Genomic DNA, 13,532 nt, shown 5'->3' on the forward strand with positions numbered 1-13,532 from the left:
GGCTAAGGTTTTCCGTCAGAAGGCCGCGCAAGTGCACTTGCGTGTCACCGTTACCGTAGAGACTGGGCTTCTGGACTGCATATCCTAGCTGCCTTGTCAACATCTTCGAGCATCGGCAGCTCCGGAGGCCGGGGTAACTGGCAGGTAACTAGGCTTTGGAGTGGTATTTTTAAATATGTGTCGTTAAGCTGTTCGTGGGCTATCAGAGGTTTAATTTTTGTTCACAGCCTCAACACCCGGGGCGGTGGATCAGTCCGTTTATTCAGATTCCACGGGACGCTGCGTTGGCATCTCTGTCCAACAAGCCCTTTATTCTAATAGAAAATGAACAATGGCGTTGAGCAAAGAGAAACCCCAGAGAAATAGACATGTCAGGGCACAATTGAAACTAGATGGTTATACGCTTTGACAAAAATGGCAAAGCTAAGGTCACAGACCCAACCAGTATTTGTTGAACGCTGTATACTCCCCAAGTTAACTTGTAGGCTCGCTGGGAAGATTAGAAAGAAATTAAGGCATAGATCCAGTTCCAAGAAGCTTACAATCTAATTGAAGACATACACGCGAAATACTCAAGAATTGTGTGGCGTTGACTATAAGTGCAATAGGATTCAGTGGTTGAGGATGTAGATGAGTATGTAGAAGTCTGATAGAAGACACGAGATTAACACTAGGCATTTAGATGGGTATTTAGATGGGATAGGCAGGAGAAGATTAAAAAGTTAGGCATTATGACAATTACCAACTCCTTAAAATTGTCAAACATTAAAATATGTAAACTTCTATTGATCAAATTAGACCAGATTTTAATTAAGAACTCAAGTACTTCTTTAATGAAATTAATATTTTCCACAAAAATTCTGAAGAACTACGAAACTCTAAGAAGTCTTCTTTGTTTAATAAAAACTTATATGGTATGTGCTATGAATATGTGCTAATATGAACTGTAATAGTCAATGGATTAGAACACTTTATTGTCCCACCAAGACACGTAGTAGTTACTATTAAATTTCTCTGGTAGCCGGTAGGTTTAAAGTTGCAATGGATTTTATATCTTTTGGTAATAGGCAGCTTTTGGTCAGTAAATTTTTGTAGGCTGGATTTATTCTTAACTTCTTACTGAGTATGGGGTCAGTGGTAGAGGTAAAGTTGGGCATTTTAGGTCTTGATGCTAAAGTCCCAACGTCTGGGGCTTCCAAAATTTGCAAGTCTTGGTCCAGTTTGTAGGCAGTGATGTGAATAGGTCTGTATCAGTGTGTTATCAGTGCTAGGTGAGATGATACACTGGCCTTTGCAGAGCCCAACCCTTCATGCAGTCCCAGTCATTATTCCCCACACAGGAAAGAAAAGTCCTAACACATCTTATTAATAACTTCAGTCTCTAGAGAATCAGACTGAGAGACAGTTCTGCTTAAGAGCCAAGCAAGGTAGAGCCTCACATGCCAGCCATTCCAAAACTTCCGTATATGCAAACCCAGGTTAGCCAAGTTGAGATCGGTTGAACTGCAGCGGGCTATTCAGAATATTATAAGCAAGAGAAATGTTTTTGGTTGAAGTTACTGAAATTTTGGGTGCAGTTTTATTGTAGTGATAGCTGACCAACATACAGAGCAAATAGAGTGAACAGAATTCCACGTGCTGAAAATGAAAAAGAAAAAAATTATTGGGAATCCTATGGACTCCTAAAATTGAAGGAAGGAAGACAAGGATGGAAGGGAGAGAGGGAGGGAAGGGGGAGAGGAAGGAAGGAACGATGTAAAAGATGGATAAGGTACAAGACCTTGGGGTAAAACCTAGCCTAAGAGGGGAGAAAAGAAAATTCATCATACCTACTTTGTGCTGAAGAAGAACTTAAGAATATGAATGCAATAAAACAGGAACTTAAAGACAAGATACTAATATAATAAGACTCAAGCTCTATGAGGGCTGAGTCTTGTTGTTTTATCCACTACTAGGGATAGTACCTTGCATATAGTAGATAGTAAATAAATATTTGATGAATAAATGAAATAAAATGGAGATAAAAGAACTAAGGAAATTAACTGAAGACAACAACATCCACCTTAAAGGACTTAAAGAAATAATTTTTAAAAGCATTTAAGAAGCAGACTAGAGAGATGCACATCAAATTATAATGTAGAGGAAAGTCTTAAAATAATAACAATACTAGGCAAAACCCAGAGATATGAAAGTTATTAAAAATAATATGTATGAAGGAGACAAAGATGGCTCAACATAAGATTAACATGTGCCCACAGCAAATGGAGGAAAAAATGTACTTGATAAAAAAAAGGAAGAAAAATACATAGATTAAAAGGATACACACTATGTTCTATAGGACAATTTATAGAAAAATCAACACCAAGACATGCAGCCTCATTAAGTCATTCAACTTTTCAGAATAAAGAGAGAATTTTTTAGGTACCTAGGCATGAAATGAACAGGTGAGTGGGATGAAGAAAAAACAATTAATTAGAGTACTTTAGACTCATCTATATAGCACATTCAGTACTGGAAGGCATTGAAAACATGCTGCAAAGTTCTGAAGGGGAATAAAATGTTTTAGAAGAAAATTATTCTATAGCTTTTGTAAGTTGTCATTAAAATATAATTCAGAGTTGTGGGTGGTCTATCTGTTTTTATTCTTGCTTACACACCGCCATTTCTGAGCTCATCTCTTTCTCATATAACTTGACAAACAGTAGCAACTGACATGTTATTGTCTTCCAGCCTCTTCTCCCAACATTTAAATTCATTAGTTAAATCACATGCCTTCTAGGTTATCACATAGTTTTCCAAAAGTTTTTCCCAATAGGTTTGTTCCTGGGTGACATAGATCATTATCCTTTTAGCTTTCCACAACAGTTTCCTTGTTAATTGCTGCTTGACCACTTAGGTATGGTGACTTATATTTTAGATTTTTGTTATAGCGGTACCTAAGTCTGGACCAAAGTCTGTATACATCAGCATAAACTTTGTTGTGCTGTGGTAACAATCAACCCCAAAATCTCAGTGGTGTAAAACAACAATTTTTTTTTTGTACATGATACATGTCCATTGAGGGGTGTCTGGGGGCTATGCTTTATGTTATCCTCCTTCTGGCACTCAGGCTGATGATCTGCCATTATTTGGTCCATTTTTGATTTGTTTGATTTTAAATTGATTAATTATTGTGTATATTAATGGGGTACAGTTGATTTTTTGATAAATATTTACATTGTGGAATGATTAAATCAATCTGATTAACATATCCATCATTTCACATACTCAGAATTTTTTTGTGATGAGAACATTTAAAATCTGCTCTTTTAGCAGTTCTGAAATATATATTATTAATAACTAGTCACCATGCTATGTAATAGATCTATAAAGCTTATTCCTCCTAACTGAAACTTATTGTATCCTTTGGACATCTTTCTGATCTCTATCCCTGTCCCACCCTCCAGCTTTGCTACCCTCTGGTAACCACATTCTACTCTCTACTTTTATGAGCTTGACTTTTTTAGATTCCACATATAAGTGAGATCATGCAGTGTTTCTCTTTCTGTGGCTGGCTAATATCACTTAGCATAATGTCCTCCAGGTTTATCCATGTTGTCACAAATGACGGCATTTTCTTCTTTTTTAAGGCTGAATAGTATTCCATTGTGTATATATACCACATTTTCTTTATCTGTTTCTTTATTTGTTAGAGAGTATGCAAAAACAAAGCTCTGAAAATCTTTAAGGAGTTCCTCATGAGCCTAAACTGAGTGCTGATCCTTGCATGGATTCATGGAAACTATGTAAGACTGAGGAAAGAACCACTGGAAATAAGCGGGCAGAACAATTCCTAGGGTTCACATAGGGCTAGGACTAATTCACATTCCCCGTATCTTGAGTGGAGAAACCTTAAAATAGCTGGAACATTGAGTTGAGTACTCAGAAAGGTACCTCAGTAGTGGAGAAAAGTTAGCCCTGGATGAAAGGCTGTTGTAATCTAGCTTAAGAGAGCATGAAACCAAGCCTCCAAAGAACCAGGCTGTTTCCAAATAGCTGTGTCCCAGAACAAAACTTAAAAATACTTAGAGGAATAAAAATAAAATTGTTTAGCAATGTAAAATCACAATGCCTGGCACCGAAGTCAAAAATTGCCAGATATGCAAAGATGAGTCCCATAATGAGGTGAAAAATTAGTTAAAAACAGAACAAGAAATGGCACAAATGAAAGAATTAGTAAACATAATAATTACATAAAATTAAAAGAACATTAAAGCAGTATATGTTCAAGAGGACAGAAGGAAGCCCAGGCAGACTGAGAAGGGACAAAGAAATATGAAAAAGAGATCCCAATTAGACTTCTAGAGATGAAAAGTACAATATCTAAGGTGAAAAATGGATGGAATAAAGAGCAGATTAGACATTAGGCAAAAGAAAAGATTAGCAAACTTAAAGATGTAGCAATGGAAACTGTGCAAAATAAAACAGAGAACAAAAAGATTTTTTTAAAAAGGAGAGCTAGTGAACTGTGGGACAACTTTCAACAGTGTAATATGCATGTAACTGGCATGCCAGAGGAGGGAACAAAAAATACTTGAAGAAACAATGCCTAAAAAAATTTCAAATGTGATAAGCATTATGCACCCACAGATCCAAGAAGCTCGGTGAACCTTAGGCACAAGAAACAGAAAGAAACTATGCCAAGTACATTATAATCAAATTGCTTAATATCAGTGATAAAAAGCAAATATTAAAGCCAGCCAGAGAAAAAAGACATATTACATATAGAGGAACAAAGATAAAAAAATCAACAGACTTCTTGTTGGGAACAATGCAAGCCGGAACATAGTGGACCCAAATCTTTAAAGTACTTAAAGAAAACAAAACTGCTAATTGAGAATTCTATACCCAGTTAAAATATTGTTCCACAATGAATATGAAAAAAAGAGATATAAAAGCTAAATTAATTAATCACCAACAGACCAGCACTGTTAAATGAAACATTCAGGCAACGGGAAAATTATGTTGTAAGAAAATCTGGACCTACTCAAAGGGATAAAGAGCACTGAAAATGATAAAAATGTAGATGAATATAGAAGGCGTCTCTTGTTTTAAAGACAAGTGCTTAAAGGAAAGTGTATAACGACATGCATGGGGTTTGTACTATAGATAGAATTAAAATATATGACAACAAAATTATATATAGTGGGAGGGGGAAATGGAATATACTTTTATATGGTTCTTCTAGTATATGTGAAATGGTATGATGTTATTTGGAGGTGAACTATGAAAAGTTAAATATGTATACTATAAACCCTAAAGTAACACAAAACAAAACACAAAGGTGTATAGTAATAAACCAATAATGGAATAAAATAGATTCATAAAATATATTCATTGATCCAAAAGAATGGAATAAGAAGAAAAGGACACAAAGAACTGATGGCACAAATAGAGTACAAAAAGCAAGATGGCAAATTTTAATTCAACCATATCTATCATATTAAATATTAATATAAATGATAAAAATACCCTAATTTCAAGATAGAGGTCATCACAGTGGGTAAAATAAGCAAGACTCAAATATATACTGCTTACAAGAAACCCACTTGGAATATAATAACCAAGTTGGTTAAAAATAAAAGAATAGGAAAAGGTATGTCATACTAAAATTAATGAATGAAAAGTATCTATACAAGTATCAGAAAAGTAGACTATAGAGCAAAGATATCAGACATATTTCATAATGATAAAGGTGTCATTTCATCAAGAGGATATAACAATACTAAATATTTATGCACCAAATAATAGCTTCAAACTACCTGAAGTAAAAACTGCAGAATAGAAAGGAGAAGTAAATAAAATCACAATTATTGATGGAGATTTCACACCCTTATTTCAATAGTTGATAAACCAAGTATATAGAAAATCAGTAAGAATATGGAAGACTTGAACAGTTCTATCAATGAACAAATCACTTACATAGAACAGTGAAGCCAACTATAGCAGCATGTACATTCAAGTACGTGTGGAACATTTACCAAAGCAGTTTATAGTCTGGCTATAAAAACAACTCTAAATAAATTTAAAAGAATTCAAGTCATACAACGAATATTCTCTGACAAAAATGGAACCTAATTAGAAATCAGTAACAGAAAAGTAGAATATTCCTAAATATTGGAAAATACTTATATAGAACACTGAAGCCAACTATAGCAGCATATACATTCAAGTATGTGTGAAACATTTACCAAGGCAGTTTATATTCTGGCTATAAAAACAAGTCTAAATAAATTTAAAAGGATTCAAGTGATACAAAGAATGTTCTCTAACAAAAATGGAACCTAATTAGAAATCAGTAACAGAAAAGTAGAATATTCCTACATATTGGAAAATTAAACAATATAATTGTAAATAACCCATAGGTCAAAGAAGAAAAAGCAAAAAAATTTTAACTGAAGGAAATGAAAATACAAAATTAAAAAATTTGTGGAATGCAGCTAAAGGAGTGCTTTGATGGAAATTTATAGAATTAAATGTTTACATTAGAAAAGAAGAAAGCACTAAAATTAATGACCTAAGCTTCTACCTTAAGAAATTAGAAAAAGAAAAGCAACTTAAGCCCAAAGTAGACAGAAGAAAAGAAATAATAAAGATTGGAGTGGAAATCAAATAAATAGTAAATAGAAAATAGAGAAAAATCAATGAAACCTAAATATGTGTCCTGAGAAATTAAAATTATTTGATAGGCTTCCTTGTTCATAAGATAAAGTCTAAAATTTTAACTTGAGTTTTTGCTCCTGCGTGATTTGGCCTGTACTTATGTCTCAGACTCCATTTATTTTCTGTTTTCCATGCTGTGGTTATGCTGGCCTTTCAGATTTTTTATTGTCTTTACTAGCATGACCTTTCCACATGCTGTTTTCCTCTTTGCCCCCTCCTCAACTGTGTCAATGTTTTTGTCTCCCACTCATTTCCACCTAATTAATGCCCCCTCATCTCTTAGATTTAGATTAAACATCCTAGACTAAAACAAATCCTATCGTAACCTACAAACTCTACCACAACAGCAACTGTGTTTGTTTTTGCTTAATCTTTTATCTTTAACACTTAACACATGCCTGGCTCATGGTGGATTCTCAGCAAATATTCATTAAATGAATGAATGAATGAAGTCCATGGGTCTTTTTTTCTTAGAACATGACAAGTTCAAATATCACTCATTTTCTGCATCTCATGAATTAATATCTTGAGAATTGAAAGACTATTGCTCTTGAGCTTATGATACTTAAGGGGGTATTTGGATACTTCATCTTTTTATTCACCATTTGCATTGCTCTTGTTTATCTATTGCTTTATGAAAATATGCTGGAGACTCAAGTTCCTTTTGTCTTCTGAGGTATCATTCTAATGTTGTAAAGTTTCATCATTAAGGCTACTGTTTGGTTTGTTTCATTGTATCACCCATTCTAAAGAAGCATGGTATGCCAAATGGACTAGTTAAAATGGTAAATTACAGGATTTTAAGAATACCCCACTTACAGATATTTTACTTCATATATATCCGTCACTAAAAGGTGAAATCAGTGTCTCAATACTCTGATTTCAAGAATGACACAAAAATATGTAGGAAGTAGTGCTGATTGAATTCTTGTGTCCCAGTTATTGGCTTTATACATGTTAGATTGTTTTTAATTCCTCACAACAACTCTGTAAGGTAGGAATTAATACCATTTTACAGACAAACTTTTAGTGATTTGCTTAAAATCTCAGAGCTAACATTGTGTCAAAATTCAAACCTGGCTGGGCACAGTGGGCTCATGCCTGTAACCTTAGCACTTTGGGAGGGTGAGGTGGGTGGATCACTTGAGCCCAGGAATTTGAGACTAGCCTGGGCAGCATGGTAAAACCCAGTATCTACAAAAAAATACAAAATTAGCTGGGCATAGTGGTGTGCACCTGTAGTCCCAGCTACTTGAGATGCTGAGGCAGGAGGATTGCTTGATTCCAGGAGGTCGAGGCTGCATGCAGTCAGCCATGATCATGCCACTGCACTCCAGCCTGGATGACAGAGCAAGACACTGTCTCAAAAAAAAAAAAAAAACAAAAAAACAAAAAAAAAAAAAAAAAAGAAAAAAAACCCCTCTAACCTAATTCTGATGCTAAAACCCATCATTCTCCCACTGCTACCACCTCTCAAACATGTAAACTATTACATTTTTTTGCCATCCTAAGGACCAAATGTTTAGGTCCTAATGATACCTTAGCTCACAATGGCCAGCAATTATTTGTTTGTGTGACTGTGACACTGTCAGTTATTTTTCCAAGCTGAAATGGTGATCAACTTATTCACAGATAGTACCCTAGTAAGAAAAAGAAGGTAGAGGTAAGATTGTATCCAACATCAAGTTAATTCTTATGTAAAATGCCAGTTTTCTATAACTTGAGTCATATGAAAACACAACAGTGGTAAAAATGCTCACTAACGTTTAATAGTTTAGTCATCAGATGTGAAAATTGAAAAACTGCTTAGCTGAAGAGTTATGTTCTGGTATAAGGGTAAATTAAACATTACTGAGTAGAGGAGAAGTTCATGAGGTGAGCTATTGATCTAGAAGCCAAGAATGAGTTGGGAGAGGGAGAGCAGTTAGAGAAATGAGCAGAGAAGCAGCCCAGGGCCCAGGGAACAGAATAATGAGGACAGTACAAGATGTATTCTTCCTTTCGGCCGGGCGCGGTGGCTCACGCCTGTAATCCCAGCACTTTGGGAGGCCAAGGCGGGCGGATCACGAGGTCAGGAGATCGAGACCATCCTGGCTAACACGGTGAAACCCCGTCTCTACTAAAAATACAAAAAATTAGCCGGGCGTGGTGGCGGGTGCCTGTGGTCCCAGCTACTCGGGAGGCTGAGGCAGGAGAGTGGTGTGAACAGGTGAGGCAGAGCTTGCAGTGAGCCAAGATAGCGCCACTGCACTCCGGCCTGGGTGACAGAGCGAGACTCTGTCTCAACAACAACAACAACAAAAAAGATGTGTTCTTCCTTTCACAATTGTAATTATTCCAGCCATTTGGGAATTTGAAGACTCTCTTGAGGAAACAGGAAAAAAAAATAAGGTTAGTCCAGGCATTAGAGAGAGGGTGTAAAGAATCCCATGTAAGAGTTATAGAGAAATTTGTAAAGGTACAATTTAGGTTTGAGGATATTGGAGTGAGATGAAGATGTAGACAGATGGGATTTATTTGGGATATTATAAGAGAAGGTCTAGGAGAGAAAGGGAATGAGGAAAACAGGATATAAAATGAGAAGAATCTCAATTCTGATTTACTACAGATGGATTAGACTGTAGGTCCCCATTCATGGATGAAAATACTAATATTGTAGGGAAATAAGCCAGTAAAAACAAGAATGAAACCCTCCAAAAAGCTTTAGAGAAAATTTTTAGCAAAGCCTCAGCTTGTTGTTGGAGCTATGCATTGAGATGTTTGATTCTTTAGCAGGTAGGAAACTATGTGAAAGAATCTCCTGATGTCATAATTTCCGGGTGTCACTGGAACATTTGATCATCATTCCTTTGGCAATTCCAGCCTTCTATGGAAAGGCCAGTAGAAAGCATTGATTTATTCACCTCTATAGGAATCAGACTCAGCCTCTTTTGGTAAGTCTATTTATCCTTGATCAAATTAGCTAAATGTTAATACCTGCATAGATAGGTAGTTATACTAAACCACAGAGTTTACTATGGTTTCACTAAATCATCATTGAGCAAAACACTTTTTTCTTGATATTGACACAGTCTATAAAAGTTATCATATTCAAATTTTTAAACCTTAATTTAGTTTTATTATTAACACCAATAAACATTTACTTTTAGGCATAGAATACTGTACTAGGCATAAGAAATAGTTGCACCATTTTAAATTTTTCCTACCCTTTGTGTACTAATAGTTGAATACATTGTATACTAATAGTTGAATACATTGTGTACTAATAGTTGAAAACATTGTGTACTAATAGTTGAAAACATTGTGTACTAATAGTTGAAAACATTGTGTACTAATAGTTGAATACATTGTGTACTAATAGTTGAATACATGCAAGTTATTTCAGGATAGAGCTATTAAATGTCCACTGTGTGACAAGCACTGTTCTAGGTATTAAGTATTCAGGGATGACAAAGACAGACTTGGAATTAGGGGGGATATTAAACATTTACAAAAAATGAGGGTAGTGTTTCTCAACAGTGGGCAGTTTTGCCTCTCTCTCCCACCAGGGGACATTTGACAATGTCTATAGACATTTTGGAGTGTCACAATTTTGGGAGAGGGGTACTCTTTGCATCCAGTGGGTAAAGGCCTTGAATGCTGCGAAACATCCTACAGTGCACAGGACAGTATCCTCCCTCCCCAGCTAAGAACTATCTGATCCCAGCTGTGAATAGTGTCATGGTTGAGAAACCCTGAATTAGAAGGATAACTGTTACGAAGCAGAAATAAAGGTTGCTATGAAAACTTAGATAATGGGGGTTATAAAAGTAAGTTATAGAGTAAGTAAAATGTAAATTCAGACTTAATGGATTTCACTGGCCATAGCAAGTGAAGGGTGGGAGCAGGGGGTAGGGAAGAGTTCCAAGGTAGGCAGTAAGGAGTTCATTTATATGTGTTTGTGTGTATATATCATATGTATTTCATAATAAATTTCATATCTCAGGTATACTTGCAGACATTTATATATATTTACTAATGCTCAGTAGTACCTGCTAAATAATAATAGTTAACATTTACTGAGCACTTACTGTGTGTTAGGCACTGCACTTTACGTGTATTACCTTACTTAATCCTCACTATTATCCTAGAAGTAGAAAATATTATCACCAATGTACCCTTGAGAAATATAGATAAGTACCTTGACTTAAGATCACATAGTTGGGGAGGGCCAGAGCCAGGGACTATACTGTGACTATAGAGAAGCAGTGGGGAAATGAATAATCCCCTGGAACTGAAGGATTAGCTAAAGATATCTTGGTGAATGTGAAACTGTGCTCCAAAGGAAGAGAAGGGCATAGATAGGTAGAGAGGTGCTTGTTGATTGCAACAACCATTTAAAGGCATACAGAATTTTGTTTTCACACGGCAGAAATGGTCTTCAGTTATGTTAACCATAGAGTACATTTTCCTTGCATTGCTTGGTGGCTATTTTGTATTTTTTGCAAGACTTAAATTGTACATAAGGGATAGTTGTGAAATACAGTATTTTAAACACTATTTTTAGCTATTTAAAAATAGAATAACATTCAGAATGTTTCTGTATGTCTATAACAAAATAGTAATATCAAAAATTCCAAGGGCAGGCACGTTGTGTGCACCTGTAGTTCCAGTTACTCAGGAGGCTGAGGCAGGAGGATCACTTAAGCCCAGGGTTTCAAAATTGTAGTGCACTATGATTGCACTGGTGAATAACCATTGCACTCCAGCCTGGCCAACATAGTGAGACTCTGACTCTTTAAAACATTCCATACAAGTCTTTGAAGACAATCTGTCTCCACCCCCAATATTTTAATTTTCTAATCTAGGTTTTCAATATTTTAACTTTCTGATCTAGGTTTTCAGTGAAGTATGCCTTTTCAATTTGGAACCCAGCCAAGGAGGTTTCCAGTGGAAGGAGGAGATTCTTCAATTGAGCTGGAACCCGGGCTGAGCTCCAGTGCTGCCTGTAATGGGAAGGAGATGTCACCAACCAGGTAAAATCTTCTGTCCTCACAAGTGAGGAGATATGTATTGGCTATCATCAATACAACTTTCAGCTGATATTCAGTATTAGCAAGAAAAAACCCTCAGCAATTCAAAAACATTGTTGTTTCTAAGTTAGTATTAACAGAGCCCAGTTTTCCTTAGTGTAGAGTCTGTATTTTGTATTTCTGTAAGTCTTGATGATAGAGCAATTCATTCTCTGTCTTTCTGGTACATTTTTAGCTATTAACAACAACAACAAAAACACAATTACCTTTGCACCAACCTAATAGATTGTTTTGTTGATAGCTTCACGATTAGATAACATTCAATTAAACAAACAAGCTTCAGTGCTAGTATGCACAGGGCACTGTGCTAGGCATAAGGCTAAAAATATGAAAAAGACTTAGACCTCAGAGTTAATGTCACTTTGGCTTTGATTAGTATCACTTTGGCTTTGCTGTGACCTTTGGCAGAAAGAGTGATATAGAATCTGAAGATTCTGTGAGACAAAGTGTTTTTGCAGAATGATTAGTTCCATTTCTCTGATGTTTACCATAGCAAAACCTTAAATACTACATTGTTAGATTCTCATGGCTTGGAAATTTTGGGAACACAGATTTAAGTTTAACAGGTGTAGGTATTTAAAAATCGGAGTTAGTCAAGGATAAAATGGGCTGCTTTGGGAAGTAGTGAGCTCCTGATCTTTAGAAATGTTAAAGGCTGAATGACTATTTGGTGGGAATGTTGGAAAGAAAATTCATATACTCAATGTATTTTTGAACTAGGTGTCATTTAAGGGCCATTTCAAATCTGAGATTCTATCAACATTTGAACAGTATGTGGAATACTATGTTCAGTTTTGTATTTTACCACAAACATTCTTGTTTTGAAATCACTCAACTGAGGTGATTTAGGGTGCAAATGCACATGAATTGCCATGGTATTATCACTTATGTTTGTAACTATGCACTTTTGTTTTGCCATTTAGCAATCATTGCATACCTTTCAAAATCAACATCTGGAGGATTATCTTTGAATATATGAATTTCCTGTGATTAAATATATACGTCAGAGGCCACAATTTCTTTGTTATATCCATCTAAAATGGGTGCCTCATCAGCATCACCATGTTGTACTCATTGTATGACATTCAGAGATTTCAAAGTGATTTAAAACAGTTAAATATACAATCAAACTTTGGTGCTCTGCAAAAAAAATTTCCTCTTTTTAGTATCTAACTACATGTCATCTGCTTTTTTATTCAGGCAACTCCAGAGGTGCCCTGGAAGTCATTGCCTGACAATAACTGATGTTCCCGTCACTGTTTATGCAACAACGAGAAAGCCCCCTGCAGAAAGCAGCAAGCAAATGCATCCTAAATAGCACCATTAAGTCTTTTGTCAAGGTCTGACTAGGTCAAGGGTAATGGACCAGTATCATCTGGTGATCTGGTAAACAAATAAAAGTGGTGGCACCTTTAGATGATGACAACAGTTGAGCTATTTACTTTTAGTAAGACCGACAGAAATGTAGTCAGTAAAGCACACATAGTGATAGGCTATCAGTTATGTCTGATACATAAGACAGAATAATATTTCACAATTAGAAAGTACCTTAGAGATCCTCTTGCTCACAGTAGATCATTAATATCAATAATTAAAGATGAAGCTTAATCCACCATGGTCATCAGTCAGGTGGGGCTTATTCTAAATGCTTAATGTGTCTTAAGCTCATTTCCTTGTTCATATTTGGGTTGCTACTTGGCTAAATCCTTTCACCTTAGTACCCGAAGCCAGTTTCCTGGCTTGATATTATTTGATAAT

At 35.7% G+C, this 13,532-nt stretch overlaps 1 protein-coding gene across 4 annotated transcripts; it reads left to right on the forward strand.

Moving 5' to 3' along the window:
- The first annotated feature begins 4 nt into the window (after window positions 1-4).
- FAM229B (family with sequence similarity 229 member B) lies at window positions 5-13,189 on the forward strand. Of its 4 annotated transcripts, none has more exons than XM_009451863.5 (4): window positions 5-144; window positions 9,478-9,635; window positions 11,579-11,717; window positions 12,975-13,189. In XM_009451863.5, the coding sequence occupies exons 3-4, from the start codon at window positions 11,593-11,595 to the stop codon at window positions 13,090-13,092; spliced, it is 243 nt and encodes an 80-aa protein (XP_009450138.3). In that variant the 5' UTR covers window positions 5-144; window positions 9,478-9,635; window positions 11,579-11,592; the 3' UTR covers window positions 13,093-13,189. The 4 variants fall into 4 exon arrangements, with proteins under 4 accessions (XP_009450138.3, XP_003311488.3, XP_009450139.3 ...); XM_003311440.6 differs by having other exon boundaries at window positions 15-144; window positions 9,475-9,635; XM_016956185.4 differs by lacking the exon at window positions 5-144 and adding an exon at window positions 8,280-8,365 and having other exon boundaries at window positions 9,475-9,635.
- The last annotated feature ends 343 nt before the right edge of the window (window positions 13,190-13,532 follow it).

The sequence above is a fragment of the Pan troglodytes genome, chromosome 5 (genome assembly GCF_028858775.2).
Source record: "Pan troglodytes isolate AG18354 chromosome 5, NHGRI_mPanTro3-v2.0_pri, whole genome shotgun sequence".
In the NCBI taxonomy this organism is placed as follows: domain Eukaryota; kingdom Metazoa; phylum Chordata; class Mammalia; order Primates; family Hominidae; genus Pan; species Pan troglodytes.

Excerpts from the sequence above, each read along its gene's own strand:
- FAM229B (XM_009451863.5), top strand. The coding sequence starts at position 11,593 with ATGCCTTTTCAATTTGGAACCCAGCCAAGGAGGTTTCCAGTGGAAGGA. Across the intron at positions 11,718-12,974 it reads AAGGAGATGTCACCAACCAG|GCAACTCCAGAGGTGCCCTG; the intron begins GTAAAATCTTCT and ends TTTTTTATTCAG.